Genomic DNA, 22,778 nt, shown 5'->3' with positions numbered 1-22,778 from the left:
ACACATGTACGATGTGTAAATATAATGGCATAATAAAAAAAATTCGATTTGGCCGGCACATATATAGCACAAACGCGTTCACTATTTAAGCGTATTAAAAAAAAACGTTTACATCTTTTTAATTAAATATAAATAAAGACACGCATATAGCTATCTATATTATCACTTTTATATACATATATATGTATATGCATATTCATTATATATGTATATATAAATATATTATTGTATATACATTATATATATATATGTATATAAAATGTATACATATATGTATATATATTTAAATATATACACATGTTATCGAAAACTATAATATTCAAAGTTTCTTATCGATCATATTCATAGAAACATTTTTAGAAAAAAAATTTTATAAATGTGATATTATTTTTTTATTGACGTAAAAGCAGCATTTACACCTTCATAGATACTATGAGGTATTCAACTTGTTATACGAACATCATTTCCGACGTAGACTGAGTTTATGTACATAGCTGCACAATAACCCAAAAAGGTTCACGCATATTGGCTATACATATATTGTAGTAATGCATATTATGTCCTAATTATTAATATGGAAATATAATTAAAAGCAATCCGTATAATTCTGCGGCCATTAAATACAGTTATGTAAAATACATTAAGTAGAGAATATATAATTGTATCTTCCTCAGAAGATACAATAAAAAATATATAACAATAATATTTACAGTAATCTGCCGCCAAACATATAAAATTAGTGTACACAATTTTTAAACAATTTTGAACAATAATACACTACATTCATGTAAATGCAGTATATTCTAGCACAAAATAGATATTTAAAAAAAAAAACGATTATTTTATTCGTTAATTTAATAAAAATATACTACCGCAAAGAAATTCTTAATTGCAATACACGGGCACATGTACACAGCAAAGTGTAATATCGATTTATAAAACACCATAGATCCAAATCTCTTAACATTTACAAGTTTGCTCTCATTAAAAATACGTCGCGTAGCAAATAAATTTTAACAAGTTGCATTTGTTTATACGATTATTTTGTACAAGATATTTGGTGCCGCAATACCGATAATCGAATTTACAGCTATACTACACATTCTTATTAATAAAATTTAATCGGTATTAAGCACTATATACATTTAAAATATACCTATATATATTACTATTTCCATATAAAATATGCTTAGGTTTTTTAAAAGGTAGCTTTGGGATTATTAATGATTTTTGTTTATTAAGTGTGCGACCAAAGTAAATTATGTACACATTCTTCAACACAACAAATGATTTAATATAATCACACGTAATCAACTTTTCCTAAGCAATGTATAATGATAAATAATCGCGTACATCTAAATCGTAAAATATCAAAATTTGGATTCTCAAGTATATATTAATGTTATTATATTATTTTATACTTGTAAAGAAAAAAGGAGATGCTTCATATGTTATAAGTTTCAAATGAGATAACGTAGCCATTAATCCGCGCATCTTCCTATGTGCCGACAACATAATGAGCGGTAAGCTGAACCGCATTTCTCTCTTCATATAAATATGCAATCGGATGAACGCGTATTTATTTTATTCCTAAACAAAAAACAGATCATCTTTATTTTCTACTGAACGCTCTACTCTCTGAGTTTAGAATTACGCGACGAAACATAAACCATTTTTTGGAAAAAAATTCTACACAGCTGCTTTTTTTTAATATCTATTTAATTTTTTGTTACCAAAATCTATATCTACTTCATGAAAACATGCTTTTCATTTCCTTAATAAAATTCAATCATCAAAATGCAAATTATCTCACGGTAATTATATTATCTTCTGATTATTATTAAAAGGCACGTAATATTGTTCTGTAGATAATTTATGTAGATAACAATTAGATTATCTACATTAAGATAAATTTTTTGTGATAATATACCACTCATAATAGTTTTTAATGAAAAAATATTGTCCGTTATGAATAAAAAGTATTCTCTATTCAAATGTAATTGTTTTTATTAATATTCTCTATTAAAATGTGATTTTTTTTTATTAGTGAGCATATTAAAAAATTCTATTTATTAATTCAATTCATTAGTACTAGTTATTCAATTATAACAGTTAATTATTATTCAAATTACATCAGATTGCATCGTTCTAATTCATAAAATTATAATAAATTATAAAGCGTAATAATTTGAAGATTTCATTTATATGTAATATTTGATATCTTTAAATCTACCATCATTCAATTATGATCAATGAAAATATGAACAATACTTCAAGATGTATTTGTTCATATACTTAGCTTGGTAGTATCACAAAATATCACACTACTTATAAATCTAGAGTGGAGATATAAAGCCATAATTTACACTACAAAATATATTCAGGATCTTTTAGAGACAAATGATTTTTGTGCTTTACCTTACGACCCTGTCTTTTGGTTGCTTTTCGAGTAACCTTGGATTCTCTGGATTCTTGCACTTGCTTATTGTGTCCCAATCTGAGACGCACAGGTACCTTTGAGTCAAAAGTACTTTCGTCTGTAATAAAAAATAAAAAATAAGAACATAACATTTTGTAAAAAATTTTATATTAATTTTAATTTTTCTCATAAATATATTCTCTTTATGTATGTATAGAAAAAATAATAAGCTAATAATCGTCTCAACAAGATATTTCAGATAATTAATAGTAAGTCAAAATTTATAATAACTTAATAAATACTAATATTTAATATATCTAAAAAGTATATAATTACCTTCAGAATCATGTAATTCAGTTAAGGATCTGTGTAGCACAGTAACTCGCCTAACTTCCTTTTGATTAGCTATAGAAAGAGAAACATTTATTATTAGAAGCAATTTGAGCGTAAAAAAAAAAGAAAAAGAGTTAACTAAAATATAAAACCAATGCTAAGTACATGTATTTATTAATACTTACATTTTTCATCAGTATTAATGATATGCCTCTGATTGGCTTTCGCATTATTCTTTACAGCTCTGCAAAGAAACATAAAGCAAAATAAGTAACACTGATAAAAGAAAATAAGTGTATGTAATATTTTGTTGTAAGATTTTGTTACTTACTCGTTAACAACACATTTAAAAGCTGACTGCACCAATCTAGCGGACTGAATCGGTACTGTTCTGTTCAATCTTTCTGCACGTCTTCTGCTAAGTTCTGCTCGTAAGTCTCCTTCATCGTCTACAGTTATATCTTCAAATATAGCATCCATATCTTGTTCGGAGATTATATCTTTACGCTTTTTACACTTCTTATCCTTTCCAATACGTTCGGAAAGCGGCAATTCGTTCTTTAATTTCCCGACTTGATATAATTCCTTATCACGCTTCTTCTTTTTCTTGGATTTTTCTTTCTCCGTTTTTGGTTGCTCTGCTTCCAAACACGTGTTTAGAGTACTTGTAAAAGCGCTTGGCGATGTATTTTCCATTGCTTCTTCACACTCTTCAAGTTCGTAATCTACTTCCAAACATAAATCCATCTCCTGAATATCGTACTCCTCCACAGTTTTATTTGGTCTCCTTGCACCACTCAATTGAATTTCCGTTTCTTCTGAAGGTTCCACTTTCGTATTCGTGGTGTGTTTTTTTGATAATTTAATCTTTTTATTGGCATTTACAGGATCGATAGGCCGTATAGACTCAAATTTCTTTCTCCTTGCCTCTAGTACAGGATCGCTAATCGTATCGACAGATTCCTTCGCTATTTCCGCCATCGTTGTTGGTTTTTCATATGCCTCATCTTTCTGCTTTGCTTTTGTCTTGGACAATTCTAACGTTGCTGTATTTTTAAAAATTGGAGATGATTCTCTTATATATCCATCTCGATTATCTGGTGTAATGGAACGTGGACCGTGCTTTCTGGGTAATTCCTTCGGTGACCACTTCGGGGATCGCTTCCGTCGTGGCGAAAGACGGGGCGAATGTCTTGGAGACGACCACGGTGATCTGCGTGGCGAAAGTCGAGGTGATCTCAAGCGGGACGATTCTCTTCGAGGAGAAGATAACCCGGGTGACCTAGATCTGGATCGTAATCGACGTGGTGACACTCTTCTCGGTGACAATCTAGGCGATTTGGATCTAGGAGATCTAAGTGGTGGTGAATACCTTGGCGATCTCGATCTCGATAATCGTGGCGTTCTGGAGCGTGATACTATCGGTGAACGTGGTCTTGGAGTCTTTGATCGTCTCGGTGACCTCGATCTGTGTGGCCGAGGCGATCTGGATCGCGACGAAAGTTTAGGCGATCTGGCTCTCGGCGATAATTTTCTGAGCGGTGATCTTTTTATAGATACTCTGTTTGGAGATCTGCGTGGTGAGAGTCTGGGTGATCTAGATCTAGGGGAATATCGTGACAATGGAGGCGATATCCTATACCTCGTCGATGTCTCTCTCGGAGACTTTTTCAATTGTCTGACTGGAGATCTTCTGGGAGATCTTCTTGGCGATTTCTTCCGTGATCGTGATCTCGGGGATAACGATCTGCGCTTTTGGCTAACTCGGTTCGTTACGTGTGGAGAGACCGATCTTCTGTCGTTCTTGACAATTGTAGTCAGAGATGAGGTAATAACGTTATTCCGTTCCTTCTTACCGTAGTTGTCATCCGATTTCGTTTTCTGATCTAAGTTTTTACTTCCTTCATCACCCTTCGCCGTACTTTTGGCTTCGCCTTTCTGCAATTTTTTGTCTCTTTTTTCGGATACCTTATTTTCATCATTCATTTCTCTCTCCATCTCGTCCATTAAACGTTCTAAACTATCTTCTTCCTCGAGATCAGCCATTAAGAGTACATCGTCGTCATCATCATTACATTCTTCTTCTTCCTTATCACCATTCTTCTCCAGATTCTCTGCGGTTCCCTCCTGATTTTCTACCTTTACTGAAAACTCAACGGATTCCTCTTTTGGTATAACTTCTGTCTTTATAGAGGTCACAATGCTCTTTTGCTCCTTTACATCTTCATCCTCAGATGCGCTCCCGCTATCTTTAAAACGATGGAATTTTGATACTTCTGAAATTACATACAATCACACAATTATTTTATTCTTAAAAAAAAAAACATACTTGTCAACATTATTGTGTTGATACATTCAATATATATTCGTTCTGTATAAAAATATAAAGTTTACCTTGAGGACGCGATTCTACACATGGCTCAGTCTTTTCTATGGGACAAGCTAATTGTTGAAGTGGAGAAGGTTCATCTACAGGAACTATCGCTATCAAGTTCGGATTACGAGGGCTCTGATAATACACATTCTGCAAATATAAAATACAGATGTACAAACTGAAGATATTGAATTAGAAATAAGAACTTACAGATTACCATAGAAACTTTATATACAACATTTTGAAAGCTCCTTAGAACATTTATTCCAACAAATTTCAACATATTGTACAACACGATAGCTCTTATTATTCACATGTAAAATTACTATTGTGATTAATTATAAATAATATATGTAAATTAAAAGCTTACGCCATTCTGCCTCTGTTGCACCCTGTTCTGATTATAGTAATTCTTTTTCGTAGGCCGTTGATTTTTATATGAGAAACGTGATGATTGCGTTATTTGCGGTAATACTTTCTGCGATAGCGCCGATCTTCTATGCGTGGCATCTTTCGTTCGGAGCGACTTAAGCGCAGCTAATCTCAGTGCTTCCACATCCTCGTCGTCGTCGTCCTCAACTTTAATCTTTGATTGTTGAGGAACCACAACCATCTGGTGAAGTAAAATGATGGACGAAATTTAAAATTTCACAACGGAAAAGTAGAGACGATGCAAAATGACATTAGATTTTTGCAGCTTTGACAGCTGCACGAGAAGCGCGCGCGCGCGCGGATAGACAGGTTATCGCAAAATACGCGAATAATCATTGCAATCTCGCTATCGAATAAATTTCTCTTTTTTGATTCGAGACATAGGTCTTCTGTCGAGGTTTCGTCCAAGTGCTCCCATTTTCTCCGAAGTTACGGCGAATAAGGAGAATATCGTTCCTCCTCACGCGTTTGTTAGGCATTTTCGAGTCGGTTTTGGTGCGGTCTGTCGATAGGTGCGGCTTACCTTTTGGCGATGGTCCATTTTATCGAGAAGAGTGCTGGGAAGAACGTTGCAGGGATCACGGCGAGATCACTGCGGTCAAGCGCTCGCGTGAATAGCCCACAGTTCACGCGCCAAATGTTCGCGAAAATGCCGCGCGTTGCATGCACCGATGGCTCGCGTCACACACATATTGCGAGGCGACACATCTCTCAGCCAACTCGCGAATATTACGGGAATTCTGTCGCACAAAATCCGCTCCGCTACTCCATACATATATAAATAAAAATGGCGTGTGTGGACATACGGGATACGAATGGCTTGTAGGACATGAACTGTGAAGATGCATTTCGATAGGAAACTCGATCGAAGAGTTCGCATACAAGACGCGGCATTTAGATTTATTTGATCATTTTACCGACCGTAAGTAATTATTATTATCATCGACGGAATATACTATCTCGTCGGTGCAGTTCATCGGTGCGTTATAATAATAATAATATAAATTATATATACATATTAGTATTAATAAAAATTATATTAATATAAGTATTAATTATATTAACATTAACAAGTAGAGAGAAGAGGAGGAGAGAGAGAGAGAGAGATTAAAGTATTTTATAAAAATTTGTAAGACTGCTAAAATCTATTAAATTGTTAACTTTTTTCATGCGGGCCAAAGGGCCCGGAGGTAATTGCAGAGTGTCGATGTTATCGATTTTTAACATAAATTTGCGATTTATTTGAATAATACCATTATTAAAATCATAATTTTTATATAATTATTATTATATAAATGCTTTTATTAATAAGTATGAATACTTATAATGCTGCAATATCATATATATTGCCGCAAAATTATATATTTTTTCAACTGTTTTACCATCTTTCTGAATAATCAAACGCGGATGGTAACTATAAAAATGCAATTTTAAATAAAATTAACTATTAGCAAGATATAATACAGATGAAATACAATGTACATGTCTAAAAAACATTAATCTAATAATAAATCATAAAATTAATATTATATCATTGGCTAATTGCTATTTTAGCAATTACTAAACAGCTAACTTCAGTAAGAGTGTCGGTCTTTAAATAGTATCTCGTCGGTAACTTATAATATAACAATTTTATGACTTAATTATTATTATTATTATTCTATCTATTACGTGTGTTAAAAATATGTATCATATATTTTCGTATATTTATGACTTGACAGGTAGCATATGAATTGTATTATATATTTAATTAATATCGTGTAATATTGTTTAAATAATATTTGCAACAAGATTATGTTACTATTATCAATAGTCGATAATAGCCAATCTTGTTCAATCACATATTCGGGTTCTCAGATACCGACAGTTATGGAAATTTTTTAGGTTAGGTCAACGATCTTTAATAGTATCTCGTCAATGGATTTACGGGGAACTTCGTTCTTAAATTATTAAGTTTTAACATCTAGTATTGCTTTAATCTTAGGTAATACAAAAAGTACAAAAAAATACAAACGTAAAAAAATTCATTTACTTTTTAAACAAATCTTTATACAAATCTATTGTCTACAAACCTAACCTGTCTATTACCTTTTTCCAATGATGAGCTGACATAAAATTCTTAGTGTGGAATTGGTGAGAATTATTATTATCAATGTAATTTAATCCTTTGTACATCTGTAACACATATTTAATTTTATAATATTTTTTCAGATAACAACGAACGAGAAGATGTATGTTAAATGTGCCATCTTCTTCGCACTTGCCTGTTTATTGATACTTGCAAGAGCATGTTATTTGATATTTGTTAAAAGCAATAAGCCCAGAGAAAGGTCTTGTCCAATTAAAACAATGATAATATTAGGATCCGGTGGACACACGGCCGAAATGCTGCGAATCGTTAAACACTTGAACATTAAGAATTACTCGCCTAGAGTGTACATTTATGCTAAGACAGATAAGCTTAGTGCAGAAAAAGTTAGAGATCTGGAGGATGGCAATAAAGATTACAAAATCGTAGAGATTTTTAGAAGTCGGGAAGTTCGACAGTCGTACTTTACGTCAATTTGGACCACTGTATTTGCCACACTAAACTGTCTTCCAGTCTTGTGGAGAGAAAATCCAGGACTTATTTTGTGCAATGGTCCTGGCACCTGTATACCTTTATGTGTTATAGCATTTTTGTTCAAAGTCCTATTCATTACAGAAAACGTTATTATATTCGCAGAGAGTTTCTGTAGAGTTAAAACTTTCTCATTAACGGGAAAGATCTTGTATTATTTAGCTGATCATGTTATTGTGCAATGGGCATACTTAAGTAAACCTATGTATAGCAGAAGCATTTTTTTATAAAGACTGCTTATTTGTAATATTTTATAATAATAATGGTATACCTTGTGAAATAATTTACAGAAAATGACTCACAATGATCCTGTAATAACAGTTCCCTGGGAATTGTTAATGAAAGAATTGGACAATATACCTGTTGAAATAAAACTGCACTTAACATCCATAATCAATGTGCTACGAACATCTGACAAACAATTGTAAATATTTAAAAAAATTATGAGCAATATTGTTTTATATACTTATAAAATTATCATATATACTTATCATAAAACTTGTCAAATTGTTTTGAAGTTTCAATGTAATCTTAAATTTGTCAAATTAATAGACGATATAAAAAAGCATGCATTTAAAAATTTACAATTTACATGCATAATAAGCTGTAATAATGTAATTATAAAAGTATAAATTTCATAACTCTATAGATTGTTTATATTTATTTATGTGATGCTTGTCATTTCAACTAACATGATATATATAATATTCATAAAAATGTTCAACATACAATTGGAAGTTTTGTTTTTCCTGTAAGAACTTCAGAAAAATGGATAAGCGCTTCAGTAACAAGAGTGGAAGCTTGTTTAGATCGTACATGGGAGGTATTGAATTCAGGCTGCTGGAAAGATGTGCCAATAGAATACAGATACTGTTATTCTCTATGTGTTATTATAAAGGTACAAAATAATTATTAATATATAATTTAACATTTATATATTGTTTTATTTATCTGACTTATATAAATTTTATTTGAAACTGCATTTGATGCATTTAGGCTGTATTATTAGAACTTCAGTGCGAAATAAATGCTGAAAGTCATGCTGATAAAGAGAAGAAAAAGACAGTATTAAAGAATATTATTAATCAAATTGATAGAGGCATTCTGTTAGGCGCACCTCTTCCCAGTATGCCAAATTTATTGACAAATGTTGCCACGAAGTTAAACAACTGTTGTGCTGGTAAGAATATCTATAAAAATATTTTAATGTAATACTAAGTTATTAATTGATTAAATTATTAAAAAATTATATTAAAATCGATTTTATCTTACAAATTTTATTAGAAAAATCTGATGCCATAAATATAGGAGATATTTCAATTAATCATGAGGAGACCAATTATTTAATTTCTAATCGCCCGGATAGACATTTTGAACAACCTTCGATGCAAACATTTTACAATAAAATTTTTATGCCAAAGTTACCGGCTGTATTAACAGGTAAACGATTTTGTATTATGACAAAGTTCTGAATTTTATTTATTAATTATGAACATCTAACAGTCATACTTACTTTTAAAATATAGGGAAACATGAAATATTAATTTTATACGTTTCATTAGGGTGTTTGAATCACTGGAAAGCACTAACATTATGGAAAAATCCTAACTATTTGAATAAAATCGCAGGATCTCGGACAGTACCAATTGAAATTGGATCCCGTTATACTGAAGAAGATTGGACACAGCATCTTATTAATTTTTCTGAATTTTTACAAAAACACGTTATTGCAAATAATAGCGAAGTTGGTTATTTAGCACAACATCAATTATTTGAACAGGTACTAATTCGCTAACTCGACGAAATTTGTTTTATAAAAACGCAATTTTTAAATTAATCTCAGATACCAGAATTGAAAGAAGATTTTGAAGTGCCAGAGTATTGCTGCTTTTCGGATAATGAGGAGAATGATGCGGATTTGTCAGAAGTTGATATAAATGCCTGGTTTGGGCCGGCTAATACAGTGTCGCCTTTGCACTTTGATCCAAAAAATAATCTACTTTCTCAGGTATATAAAAATAGATTTATAGTGGAAATTGCTCTAGTAAAAGATTAAACATTTTTTAATTTATATTATATCTTGCATATTATTTATAATTAGTGTCGTTTTTTTTATTTTTTAGGTATTCGGCTACAAAAGAATTATTTTATATTCTCCAGCCGAGACAAATAATTTGTATCCTTATGATACTAAGTTACTTAACAATACTGCCCAAGTAGATCCTGTAAGGCCAGATTACGAAAAGTGGCCAAATTTTCGTCAGGCCAGTGGTATGACGTTTTACTTAAAGCCCGGAGAAATGTTATATATTCCACCAAAATGGTGGCATCATGTAACCGCCCTTACTCCGAGTTTTTCGATCAGTTTCTGGTGGGATTAATGTTTATTTTATGTAAATATGTAACAATTTATTAACATATAAATTAGATTTTTTATTATCAATTATTTATTCCTTATTACAACATATATAATATTGTGATGAAAATAATATATAGATACAGTGACTTCATATATACGTAGTCAAAATATGAACACATTTTTTTATTACAAATACAATATAGACAATTGAAAAATATTTAAAAATATTTATACAATTCTAAATAAAAAAGACGTCAATAATTTAAGATTATGTAAGAAAATCTATCTTTCTATACAAATAATTCATTTTTCTTTACTTACATAAAAATAAAAATTTACGTAATGCACATATTCAATGAGTTTATTATAATTTTTTCGTAAGTGCATAAAAAAATTCGTTTCAGCTGATTTTATAAATTATCGTTTGAATAAAAAATTATTGAATTAACAACAAATTATTAATTATTAATTTTATATTAAGTAATAATCAACAATATATATATATATATATATATATATATATATAAAGTAAAAAAAATACGTATATATATCTTCCGATCCATATGAAATAAAATAAACGTTATATTTGTAAATTCGCGTGATTGTTAATTTATCAGCTTTGAATATTAACGTAAAGTTTGCGGTTACTTAACAAAGGCACGACATAGGAGTTTAACAAAAATAACATAGAACTCTATTAATATCCGGCAGTCTACGTCTTCAGCATGGTGCTTACAGAGCGCGCGTGTACGTAGAGTTTGTCAAAGAGAATATACAGTTTACTATTTAGTAATGACGAAAGAAGACGCATTCCCACCGATCATTAGGCTTCAGGTAAAGACGCGTGTCAATTAACATCGATTGCTTTTACAACATCTTCCATTTTCAATTTTTTTTTTTCAAATTTCTTGTGTACGCGAAAGATCTTGAAATCAAGCGTTTTATATAACAATTCTTTATAGCTTCAAGATCCCTAAACGCTGTTGCTGAATTTAATAAACATGTTTGGTGATTTATCGATTGACATACTTCGCAATATGTATATTTAGACACGTTCAAATACAACATTATACAACTGCATCGATAAATAATAAAATTAACTTTTTATATGAAAAATAAAAAGGATTAAACAATGTAAAATTAATATCAGATGTAACAGTGTAAATAAATATCAGACGACCGCGAATCAGCTGACATTTCGCTATCGAGGTTCGCTCGTGGCGATTATTGGACACTGTCCAGTAAGCGATAGCTCGACACTATTTTTAGAAATAATTTGTCAGAGTATCCGGAAACGTTACTTATGTGTGTTTGAAAAAGTAATTGTTAAATACTATGTCGACATCTTCGCCGCCGTAACGTTAATATTAATTATCCTTTGATTTCAATGCTTGCTTATTTCTCGAGAGGAAAAGTTATTTGTGCTTCGCTTTCCATAAATCAAATATAACACATCTTGGCAGTTTTCAGAATGAGGATTTCATGTACAAGTGTCTCTTCCGTGTGTCTTTTGCGTTTTAATTTCTTTTTTTTTTCTGAAGTAATGATAATTTTTATTTGTTAAAATTATTAATGATAATTTTTAATCAAGCAAAATTAAGTAAATTTAGCAAAATTATGCCGCAATAAATTTATTATTATATATGTATTGTTATTATATAAATACATATATATATATATATATATATATGTATATATATATATAATATATACATATATATGTATAACAATTCAAAATTTATAATATCTTCCCGTACTCGCAAGCATGTACGCCACGTGAAAATAATTTGAATCCTGTGATTGACAGCAATTCGATCAAGAATTATTATCGACAATGTGTGTATAGAAAATAAATTGCTGGACGCGGTAATAAGGGCAGAACCTCTATATGTATCCGTGAAATCTCACAGCCGATTGGTGCGCAAGAGAATTAAGGGTACGAGAAGTGTGGCAGCATGCTGGAGTCGGGGGGTCGCGGCCTTGGATGAAGTCACGCGAGTGCAAGGTTGTACCGAGGGATGTATGCGACAGGGTGACGCGCATACATACATAACGTTGTTCTTCCTACTTGCGGCCACACAAACTCGTCTGGTAAAGATTTTATTGATCGTAATGTACAACGACATGCTGCTTATTTCTGTCGAGATACGATTTAGGACGTTGACGTTACCGTTTACCAAAATAATGCTAAAATTATTTTTTGAAGTCGTCAAGAAATTTAATAGTAAATCGATATATTCTAATTTAATAACCAAATAAATCTTAGAGAGAGAGAGAGAGAGAGAGAGAGAGAGAATATTGTTTAATATATTGATTAAAAAATATACGAAAATTTAAAAAGAAAATTTAAATAAAGCTAATAGTTAAAATAACTACATATGATGCGTGTAAATATAATATTTATGTATTTCAAATGATAACTATTCGATTATCTTTCATTTATATTATAATTATTATAATGCTTGGCTATATTTCTCATGTGTCAAGCTTCCATGTCTCGTAACTTTCTCTTTAAAAATTTTACGAATTTTTCAAGCACAAGCTATCGTGGCTTAAGAAGGTATTTTGCGTTGAGTAGCAATTCTCTCCCAGTTCAATCTCGCGCACATTCGGCTAGGTGTCTTTACCTCCGCCGGCTGAAAGAAGGATAGCTCCGGGCATGGATAATGTTTGCACGTGGTGGCTCGAATACGAAATGCATCACTTGCAATTCCCGCAACCCCTCATATCTTGCACACGAGAGGGTGCGCGCCAATGTGGTTTCTTTCGCAGAAGTTCCGTTTTCCATCTTCCCCGTCGGTAATCCAAGCTTGATGGTGATTCTACAGCGAACACCTTTATATAACGTCTCTGTATAAACTGTTCTATAGCGAATATATCAGATCAGGAGAAAAGGTCGGGTGCAACAAGATAAATTGAGAAATGTGAAGAGGGATGAGAGGAGGCTTATTGTGTTCAAAATAAAATGCATACAAAAAAATAAAATACATTGGTAAATTCGATCGATTATCCCGATTTCTATCGAAGAAAGATTGAACAATTTATTTCACAAAGCAGACACAAATTAAACGACTCCATTTTAATTAGGACAATAACTTTGATAAATTTTTATTTTTTTATGAAAATTTTATTTAATGTATTTTATGTTATATACATATATATATATATATATGTTATAAAAATATATGTATCTAATTAGAAAAAAATACGTATTTTTAACACAAAATGTAACAACCAAAAATACCATCTTTTAAAATCGTATAAAATATAATGTGCATCTTACATAAAACGCAATGTATGCATTCTAGAATTAAGCAATTTAAAGTGCCAATTTGTCAAGGTTCCAAAAGTATCAACAAAAAGAAAAAAGGAGGTAAAAAGCAAAAGAAATTTTTACTGCTAAAACAGAGAGTGGCACAATGCAGCGATGCGGAGTAACAGAGAAAGCGGAAACAATGCGGGAGTTATAGAAGGGCGCGAGAGAGAGAGGGACCGGCGACGGGAAGACGGACGACGCATGTGCCTCTCGGGGAGGGTGCGAGTGAGCCGGCAACCACCCCCCGGTGCAAGCCACCCCCGTGTGGTGTTCCCTCTATATGCGAGATCGTTGTCGCTCGATTCTGCGCCGTTGCGTGTTTCCCGCAGGGCGGCTCCTACCGCCTAACGCTCTCTTCCTGGCGTTATCGTGCGCACCCCCGAGGGACGTGTGCACAAATGGTGGTGTAACGTGCGCGGTCGGTGTTAAAGGAGAGACGAGCGTCTCTCTCGTGCGTGCGTGCGTACGGTCGACGTCAGGCCCCGAGCAGTCTGGAGGCGCTTTCCCTGGCCCAGCAAATTTGCCGCAATGGTCACCGACAATACTAGTCAGGTACGGTGTCTAACAGAAGCGGTATAGCGGTTCGGAGCCGGCACTCGCATTCTCTCTCTTTCTCTATCTCTCTTTCTCTTTCTCTTTCGTGCATGCACCCTCTTTCTCGTCCATTCCGAAATGACCGATCGAAGAAGACGATGAGAGCGGTGGAATTTTCAAGCCCCTTTTTAGCTCTAGACTCACTTGCAAAATTCAGCGTTTTTCCAAGAACTTGCGATACTATATAATTCATAAGCGTCAAAAAATGATATCTGTACAGTTAAATCAGAATCGCAAAAACCGGCCGGAGATTAATAATGCGTTTCTAAGATTCTGAACAAACATCCGAAATTATTACTTTTGTGGAGTATACAAGTTTGAGTGTCGTATTTAGAGAGGGGAAAATATGTCTTATATATAATATCTATGTTATGTTTTCATAAAAATTATTCTCGCGTGCCAAAAAAAGACATATGAGAATTTGAACTCGTTAAATTATACAAAAAATTATACCAATTTCCAATTATGGTTTTATTAGCAATGGGGTATCGCATGGACACGAAAGTGCTTTCTCGGGGTAACAGAAAGGATACAAAAGGAGGGTGGGCTATCAGGGCGATGCGCGAAATAGACCGGATGGGGCATTCAGGCGCGACAGCCGGCGAATACGGCGCGCATCGATGCCAAAGAGGAATGCGGCGATAGCGGCAGTTGTCGCGCGATCAAAAAGCTGTAAAAGCGCGATTCGTTGGTACACTGTATCGAGACGCAGTGTAGGAGCCGGCAGGAGTTACCGGTCAAAGGTCAGGGTGACGGAGCATAGCACGCGCGCGCGCGCGCACAAATAGCGTTGACGCGGGGCAGACCACCTGGCCGACATGGTTCCTTAACGTGATGATTCACAGCGGGGTCGTAGACAGAGGGGCGAAATACGCAGAATTCTCGTTCCTCGAGGAAACAAACCAGAAAACCACGAGATAATTAACTTTAATCGTAGATTAACGATAATTAAATTTTCTTTTATTTTCTACATTCCGTATAATAATTTCTACATTCCATAATATTAATGGATCCAAAATTTATTAATCTTATGGGCTTTCTTCAAATTTCTTTAAGCTTTTGTTATTCTTTAGATGTATGTAGGTCTCGAAAAGTTTCAAAACTGTCTACAGGAAAAGAATAGGTTTTTGTAAGTATTCGACGCAATTTAATATCTGCATTGCTTTGGAGTGCAAATTAGTACTAAGTATATCATAACGTTGATTAATAAGAAGGATAATAACAATATGCACGAAGTGTTAAACATGCGAGGGTAAAAGAAAAAGGACAGGGTTGCATCACCGTCACAAACTGGGTTACTTGTACATCATATCTATATAAATAACCATACGCATCTTTGTCTTTTTTTTTATTATACTTTATCGTTGCCCTTCTATTTTCCATGTTGTCTTTTCTACATACTTCTAAATATTTCGCCTCTACAGCCGTTTATTACAAAATAAAATATTTTTCTTTAGGCTGATGACACGACAGCATTTCTTCGAGCTGCTCGGTCCGGCAACCTCGAGAAAGTGGTCGAATTTCTCGATACCGATTTAGATATTAATACAGCCAACTCGGTAAGCGTTAAACTCAAAATATCAAGTTATTTATTGAAGTTATTCAATTTTATGTAATCGAATTTCAGTATTATTTGAAATAATACTAATATTATTTTAAATAATACAATTAAGTTTAACAATTAATTAATAATTTTTATATAAGTAACTATAAAACAAGAGACTACCTATTTTTGAATTTAAATTTACTTTTTTATTTTATTTTACTTTTTGTCACATATTTAACTTTCAATCAAATAAAATAATTAAATTTGATTTAAATATTTTTAGTTATAATAAATTAATTTATGTTTTATTTTAGAATGGTTTAAATGCCTTGCATTTAGCCTCGAAGGATGGTCACGTTGAGATAGTAACCGAGTTATTAAAAAGGGGCGCAAAAGTGGATGCGGCAACGAAGAAAGGAAATACCGCGTTACACATAGCTTCGTTAGGTAAAAAATGATAACATCCATTGCATATGCGCTATCATAATTGTAGTTTTATACATAATTTTGGTCTTTATTTTCAGCTGGTCAGTCCGAAATAGTTAATATTCTTATTCAATATGGTGCCGCGGTTAATATCCAGTCGCAAAATGGATTCACTCCTTTATACATGGCTGCACAAGAGAATCACGATCAGGTCGTCAAGCTCCTGCTCGGCAATGGAGCGAATCAAAGTCTCGCGACTGAAGTAAGCTTGGTTTATTTTCTTGAACTAGATTACTTAATTGCAGATTTCCATGCTGTTGTAACTTTTTAATAATTTCAATTATATATCATTCCCTTTCATTTTTATTTATCTAATAACAGCGAAGGAAATCTGGGCTGTTTTAAATTTTTGATGAACTGAAAGTTATATATATATATATATATATATATATAACTTTCAGTTCGTCAAAAATTTAAAACAGCCCAGATTTCCTTCGCTGTTATTAGATTAAAAATATGAGTTTAAAAAAACATGATTTTTAAATAATTTTTGCTGTATGTAATTTATATATATATATACATATATATATATATATGTATATATATATAAATTACATATAGCAAAAATTATTTAAAAATCATGTTTTTTTAAACTCATATTTTTAATTAGTTTAATAATCTTGGACTAGAGTTTTACACTCTCTTATTTAAAAAAATTAAGATTATTATTTTGACATTTTTCAGGATGGATTCACACCGCTTGCTGTGGCGATGCAGCAAGGCCACGATAAGGTGGTCAGCGTACTCCTAGAGAATGATTCGAAGGGCAAAGTCAGACTACCAGCACTGCATATCGCCGCGAAGAAAGACGATTGCAAAGCCGCTGACTTGCTTTTACAAGTAAGCTTAAAGCGGATCTCTTATGTGAACCAAAAATGAAATGAATTAAAAAACAAGTAAGCGAATTAAAATACTACGTCATTGTAACGATTGAATGTTACAGAACGACCACAAACCCGATGTGACATCGAAGAGTGGCTTCACCCCTCTTCACATCGCCGCTCATTATGGAAACGAGGAAATAGCGCGGTTATTAATAAAACGAGGAGCCGATGCAAATTATTTAGCTAAGGTAAGGTATATTCGATGATTTTTACAAAAATATAATTCTACGAGACAGTTTAAAAATAATTTGAGATCTAAATTTTTGAAATTGAAGATATAACGTGTTCTAAAAATGTAGAAATGCAATTCAAAATAACGTGAGATTATACGTTTTTAATATTATATACATATAATAATAAACTGTACTTTATGTCTCTCAGAAATAGCACAGTTTTGATTATCTTTAAAATAATTTTAAACTTAATATTATGATTTAGTAGTTTTTCACTGTAATGTGTATTTTCCTTAGCATAACATAAGCCCGCTACATGTGGCGGCAAAGTGGGGCAAGAACAATATGGTTAAGATACTGTTGGAGAACTCGGCGCAAATCGATGCCAAGACTAGAGACGGTTTAACTCCGCTACATTGCGCAGCGCGATCGGGACATGAACAGGTTGTCAGCACGCTTCTTGAAAATTCGGCGCCGATCAGCGCGCGTACTAAGGTATAGTCTCGCATTTCTTCCATTTTCATCATTTTTATAATAGCTATAATAATAATTATGACAATAGTAATTATAAAGATTAAAACTGAAAAATTAAGATTTTAACATTTAACAATAGATTGCAATTATATTTAGAAACTGTGGTGCTGAAAAATTTTAGTTACCAAGGTGCTAATTCTCTAATTCTGTATGTGATTCACAGATCAATGTTTCAGATGTTTAGATTTTACATATATGTATATTTTACGATCTGTTACTTTGTCTTAAATTAAAATGATCTTTCTTGCAGAATGGCCTCGCACCGTTACACATGGCGTCTCAAGGAGACCACGTGGACGCTGCAAGAGTGCTGCTGTACCATCGGGCGCCAGTAGACGAAGTGACCATCGATTATCTGACCTCGCTCCACGTTGCCGCACACTGCGGTCATGTTAGAGTCGCCAAGTTGTTACTCGATCGTAAAGCCGATCCGAATGCTCGAGCTCTTAATGGCTTCACGCCGCTCCATATCGCCTGCAAGAAGAACCGCATCAAGGTGGTGGAACTTCTATTGAAGCACGGTGCATCTATCGAGTCGACCACGGAGGTAATGTAACACGTTTCTTCGTTCGCACTCTGATCAAGCATTTCGCATCATGTTTTCATAAATGTCTATTCGCAACTGTAAATCACAAATAATGTTTTCACACAGTGTCAATAGCAACGTTCGATGGAATATTACGAAGCCGAATTGTGATATCGATCGCATTTGCACAGAAATGATCGTTTTAACGCGCGAACGTATGCGTGTTCGGAGTATAATAATTAAAAGGTCACATTGATATATGTCGCACATGTGATGGTAATTAACGTTGTTAAGAAGAATCTTCGTCCGTCCTTCTGTGCCCCGCAAAAATAAAATCGATCGATAAATTTCAAAGACTGGTTAAAGGGTCGTGCGTTTAATAATAAAACTAACAAAATTAGTCGGCGTGATTTTCTTCTCTTGCGATCATTTTTATGTATTTATTCCTCGACAGTTTTCGAGACATTGATTGCCGGAACGATAACGACAACGATAAAGAATCAAATCGACGGACTTAATTCTGGAGTCATATCGAAAAGTCGAAATATTAACAGACAATACGTGTGTTTTGCAGTCCGGACTGACTCCATTACATGTGGCCAGTTTTATGGGGTGTATGAATATCGTGATATTCCTACTGCAGCATGAAGCCAATCCCGACGTGCCAACTGTTAGGGGTGAAACACCCCTGCATCTGGCAGCTAGAGCTAATCAAACAGACATTATTCGAATTTTGCTAAGAAATGGTGCCAAAGTCGATGCTCGTGCAAGGGTAAGTAGTGCGTGTTGCATTCCGAAATTCCGAATCCGACCCTTTTTTCGCCGCTTTCTCGACCTTCAGCCAATGAATCTGCTTGTTTAACTTAACGAACAGCGAATACCTCTCCTGAAAACCAAAATTATAATCTAGAAAGTCATATACATACAAATGATCATACTCATACGCACCCCTTTATACAAAAGCATGAGCCATTAACCAGTCTCATATGCCGAAGTTCAAATTTATCTTTTCTTACTGGCGATATGTAATTGAAGTGTGTGATCTTCCAATTGCAAGTAAGACGAATCTAGTGTTGTTTCTCACGCTTTCTTTTTTAATCACTCAAATTTTTAAGGCACAATAATACGAACACTGATTTGTAACTCGAAACTTTTCTATGACCACGAGATCTCATCGCAACATCACCTTCACGCTTTCACCTACTGCTTCGCAAAAAAATTAATTTTCACCGTCGCATCTTTTTAATATCATTTTTTTGTTATTTTGTAGGAACAGCAAACACCGCTTCATATAGCGTCTCGATTAGGAAATATCGATATTGTTATGCTGCTGCTGCAGCACGGCGCGGCTGTGGACACCGCTACGAAAGACATGTACACGGCGCTTCATATCGCGGCGAAGGAAGGTCAAGAGGAGGTAATGTACAATGAATGCGTGCAAATAGCGGATTACATCGACACGCAAAACAGAACATACCTGTTCTGGACCCGGCAACGGGAGTACCTTATTTAGGATGCAGGAGAGAATGCCACTGCGGACACGTTTGTCGTTATCGTTATTACCTGTGCACATTGTTCGCATCGTTGGTTCACGTTTCGCACATATTCTGTTTTACATCTTCTGTTAATATAATTTTGTTTACGTTGATTATACATTTTATGTTACGTTTATCCATCATTGTATTCGTTATATAATAAACTTTTTCGTTACGTTGTTTATTCTTTATGTTACCTTTATTTCTTCATTTTTACGGATATAATTTTACTCAAATAATTTCATACTTTTCAAACTACGTTCTAAAAATTTGTTATCCATTTATCTTATCGACGCTTCTCTTCCCTCCTCCCCTGGCCATGTATATTTTTTTTTTATTATCAAACAATCTCATTACACGAAGGTAGCCAAATTGGACGTAATTTCACCCCGTGACATTTGGCAATCACTTCATTCCTCCAAGGCTAAATATTGATTGTCAAGCCAAACATATTTAAAGTTCCCCTTATATTTCTGCGCGTCTCATAAATAATTTACTAACGCTTTCGTACAAACGCGAATGTGATTAAAGTCATTAAACAAGCATTAACCTAATTCCAATCATTCTAATTTATGAAATTTGTTATTTTCGTAACTGTGTCATGTCGCTCGAACACACGAATATATCGATTTTTAATAAATTCCTCATTTCTAATGGACATCTTTATTACGGGAGGTAACCTAATATTTTTATTAAATTTAATACTTGATATCATATCTGAAGTTTCACTCTATATAGCATAAAATTAATTTTTTATAAAAAATTGGAAGAAGATTAGTTATAAAAATGATAAGAAAATGATAAGAAATTATCTGAAATAACTGAAAGAAAAGTCTGCTTCATTTTACAAAAGTGCAAAAAGGAAGATAAGTTCCAGAAAATCTTTTTATAACACAACAAATTTTCTGATAAACAGGTGGCAGCCATTCTTGTGGAGAACAATGCTTCTCTCAAGGCTGCAACGAAAAACGGCTTTACACCTTTACATATCGCGGCTAAATACGGAAATATGAATGTTGCAAATATACTGTTGCAAAAAGAAAGCAAACTCGATGTCCAAGGAAAGGTTCGTGTTCAAAATTTATACGTAAATTATATCGAGTTGTGTAAAAAAATACATCAGACATCTAGGCAAAAGAAAAAGAACACAATATTCCTTATTTTATACAGTAATTTTAGTTCTTTAATATTATTTCTTACTATATTAGTAATTGCACAATATTATTCTTTTTAGGATTACCAACAAAATTGCTGAAAAAAGAATTTAAGATAATAGATATCTAAAAATTGAAAAATAATTGTTTTTAAATTTCACTTAAAATTTTTTTCACTGAGATTTTCTTTATACAACGCGATATTGTATTGCATAAATTATCTTTTGACTTTCAAGCAGGTTCCATTGAGATGTGCTAAACGTATGCTTGACATTTCAGAACGATATCACTCCTTTGCACTTGGCATGTCACTATGACCATCCAAATGTTGCGACTCTCTTGTTAGAAAAAGGAGCGTCGCCTCATCTTGCGTCGAAAAATGGGCACACTCCGCTACATATCGCTGCTCGCAAAAACCAGGTGAAATTATCTCGACATTGTGGAAAATTTTAAAATAACGCTTGAAATGTTTTCTCTAACGCATGAATGTTTACACTTCTTTAATATTCATTATTATTGCTATTAACCATTTTACGAAAACGATCTCTTTCACGCGGCTAGATGGACATCGCTTCTACTCTCTTGGACAGAGGGGCGAACGCAAACGCGGAGTCCAAAGCGGGTTTCACCCCGTTGCATCTGAGTGCGCAAAAAGGACATTATGATATGACGAATTTGCTAATTGAACACGGTGCTAATCCCAATCACAAAGCCAAAGTAAGTCTACTTTCTCTCCAATATTTCATATACTTGTAGATTTCGATTTTTAGAAGCTTAATCAGAGTTACTATATGCAATTCATTATTTAATTTTTATTCTTTGTTATATAAAATTAAAATTTTTGCGAGTTCTTCAACTTCTTTTTCACAATGTTCCTTAAATTATTTTTATTATCCACATATTTTTCTTATGTTTTTGCAGTTATAGAAATTAATATTTTAAATAATATTGGATATCAACTTTCTCTTTTTGGCATCGTCGAAAAAATATTTTTAATATTTATTATCTGCAAATAAGTAGAGATAAAGAATGATGAATCTATTATTTTCTTATTACTATCTATCAGAACGGACTCACGGCATTGCATTTATGCGCGCAAGAAGATTTCATTAGGGTGGCCTCTATCTTGGTAAAAAACGGGGCCGACGTTGAAAGTCAAACAGAAACTGGCTATAGACCGATACACGTGGCCGCGCATTTCGGGAATCTGTCAATGATACGCTTTTTGTTAAAACATAACGCCACGATCGACGTTAGAACTAATCAGAATTACACCCCGCTTCATCAGGCCGCTCAACAAGGTCATGCTCATATCGTCACTGCTTTGTTGGAAGGAAACGCTTCACATAAAGCGTGTACTAACGTAAGCAACATATTATTGCTATGTATGCAATTATATGTATAAGTGTCTCTATTCATGTTTTGATTATTATATAATCATTATTTATTATATACTATTTATTATATGTATAATAACTATTAATTTATTAATA

At 33.3% G+C, this 22,778-nt stretch overlaps 3 protein-coding genes across 13 annotated transcripts in view; 2 read left to right on the top strand and 1 right to left on the bottom strand.

The window, feature by feature from the left end:
* Window positions 1-373: 373 nt before the first annotated feature.
* On the bottom strand, window positions 374-6,410 carry LOC105460099 (peptidyl-prolyl cis-trans isomerase CYP95-like). Of its 2 annotated transcripts, XM_011706549.1 has the most exons (8): window positions 6,082-6,410; window positions 5,497-5,739; window positions 5,147-5,276; window positions 3,084-5,028; window positions 2,938-2,996; window positions 2,756-2,824; window positions 2,419-2,537; window positions 374-1,590 (listed from the first exon to the last, which is right to left on the bottom strand). In XM_011706549.1, exons 1-8 carry the CDS (start codon window positions 6,097-6,099, stop codon window positions 1,585-1,587), a joined length of 2,589 nt encoding a protein of 862 aa, XP_011704851.1. In that variant the 5' UTR covers window positions 6,100-6,410; the 3' UTR covers window positions 374-1,584. The 2 variants fall into 2 exon arrangements, with proteins under 2 accessions (XP_011704851.1, XP_011704846.1); XM_011706544.1 differs by lacking the exon at window positions 374-1,590 and having other exon boundaries at window positions 2,010-2,537.
* A 978-nt stretch (window positions 6,411-7,388) lies between these two features.
* LOC105460079 (lysine-specific demethylase 8) lies at window positions 7,389-10,888 on the top strand. 2 transcript variants are annotated; one of them, XM_011706528.1, is made up of 9 exons: window positions 7,390-7,691; window positions 7,770-7,789; window positions 8,469-8,602; window positions 8,935-9,076; window positions 9,175-9,358; window positions 9,463-9,618; window positions 9,741-9,958; window positions 10,022-10,186; window positions 10,302-10,888. In XM_011706528.1, the coding sequence occupies exons 3-9, from the start codon at window positions 8,472-8,474 to the stop codon at window positions 10,557-10,559; spliced, it is 1,254 nt and encodes a 417-aa protein (XP_011704830.1). In that variant the 5' UTR covers window positions 7,390-7,691; window positions 7,770-7,789; window positions 8,469-8,471; the 3' UTR covers window positions 10,560-10,888. The 2 variants fall into 2 exon arrangements, with proteins under 2 accessions (XP_011704835.1, XP_011704830.1); XM_011706533.1 differs by lacking the exon at window positions 7,770-7,789 and having other exon boundaries at window positions 7,389-7,542.
* A 373-nt stretch (window positions 10,889-11,261) lies between these two features.
* LOC105460022 (ankyrin-2-like) overlaps window positions 11,262-22,778 on the top strand; it is a 28,895-nt gene continuing 17,378 nt past the window's right edge. For 2 of the 9 annotated variants that reach the window (XM_011706471.1, XM_011706464.1), the window contains exons 1-16: window positions 12,005-12,077; window positions 12,345-12,373; window positions 12,448-12,628; window positions 15,905-16,006; window positions 16,308-16,440; window positions 16,518-16,681; window positions 17,164-17,319; window positions 17,423-17,551; window positions 17,834-18,031; window positions 18,321-18,617; window positions 19,171-19,368; window positions 19,867-20,013; window positions 21,048-21,197; window positions 21,565-21,705; window positions 21,847-22,002; window positions 22,352-22,648. In XM_011706471.1, coding sequence (XP_011704773.1) covers window positions 12,009-12,077; window positions 12,345-12,373; window positions 12,448-12,628; window positions 15,905-16,006; window positions 16,308-16,440; window positions 16,518-16,681; window positions 17,164-17,319; window positions 17,423-17,551; window positions 17,834-18,031; window positions 18,321-18,617; window positions 19,171-19,368; window positions 19,867-20,013; window positions 21,048-21,197; window positions 21,565-21,705; window positions 21,847-22,002; window positions 22,352-22,648 — 2,547 coding nt within the window. In that variant the 5' untranslated portion in view covers window positions 12,005-12,008. Of the gene's footprint in view, window positions 11,372-11,810; window positions 11,857-12,004; window positions 12,078-12,344; window positions 12,374-12,447; window positions 12,629-14,202; window positions 14,406-15,904; window positions 16,007-16,307; window positions 16,441-16,517; window positions 16,682-17,163; window positions 17,320-17,422; window positions 17,552-17,833; window positions 18,032-18,320; window positions 18,618-19,170; window positions 19,369-19,866; window positions 20,014-20,328; window positions 20,807-21,047; window positions 21,198-21,564; window positions 21,706-21,846; window positions 22,003-22,351; window positions 22,649-22,778 lie in introns of those variants that run through there. The other 7 variants (XM_011706501.1, XM_011706494.1, XM_011706486.1 and 4 more) reach the window with 6 other exon arrangements.

This window comes from Wasmannia auropunctata, unplaced genomic scaffold (genome assembly GCF_000956235.1).
Source record: "Wasmannia auropunctata unplaced genomic scaffold, wasmannia.A_1.0 LD336101.1, whole genome shotgun sequence".
Lineage (NCBI taxonomy): Eukaryota > Metazoa > Arthropoda > Insecta > Hymenoptera > Formicidae > Wasmannia > Wasmannia auropunctata.
This window is presented reverse-complemented; position numbering and strand designations above follow the sequence as displayed.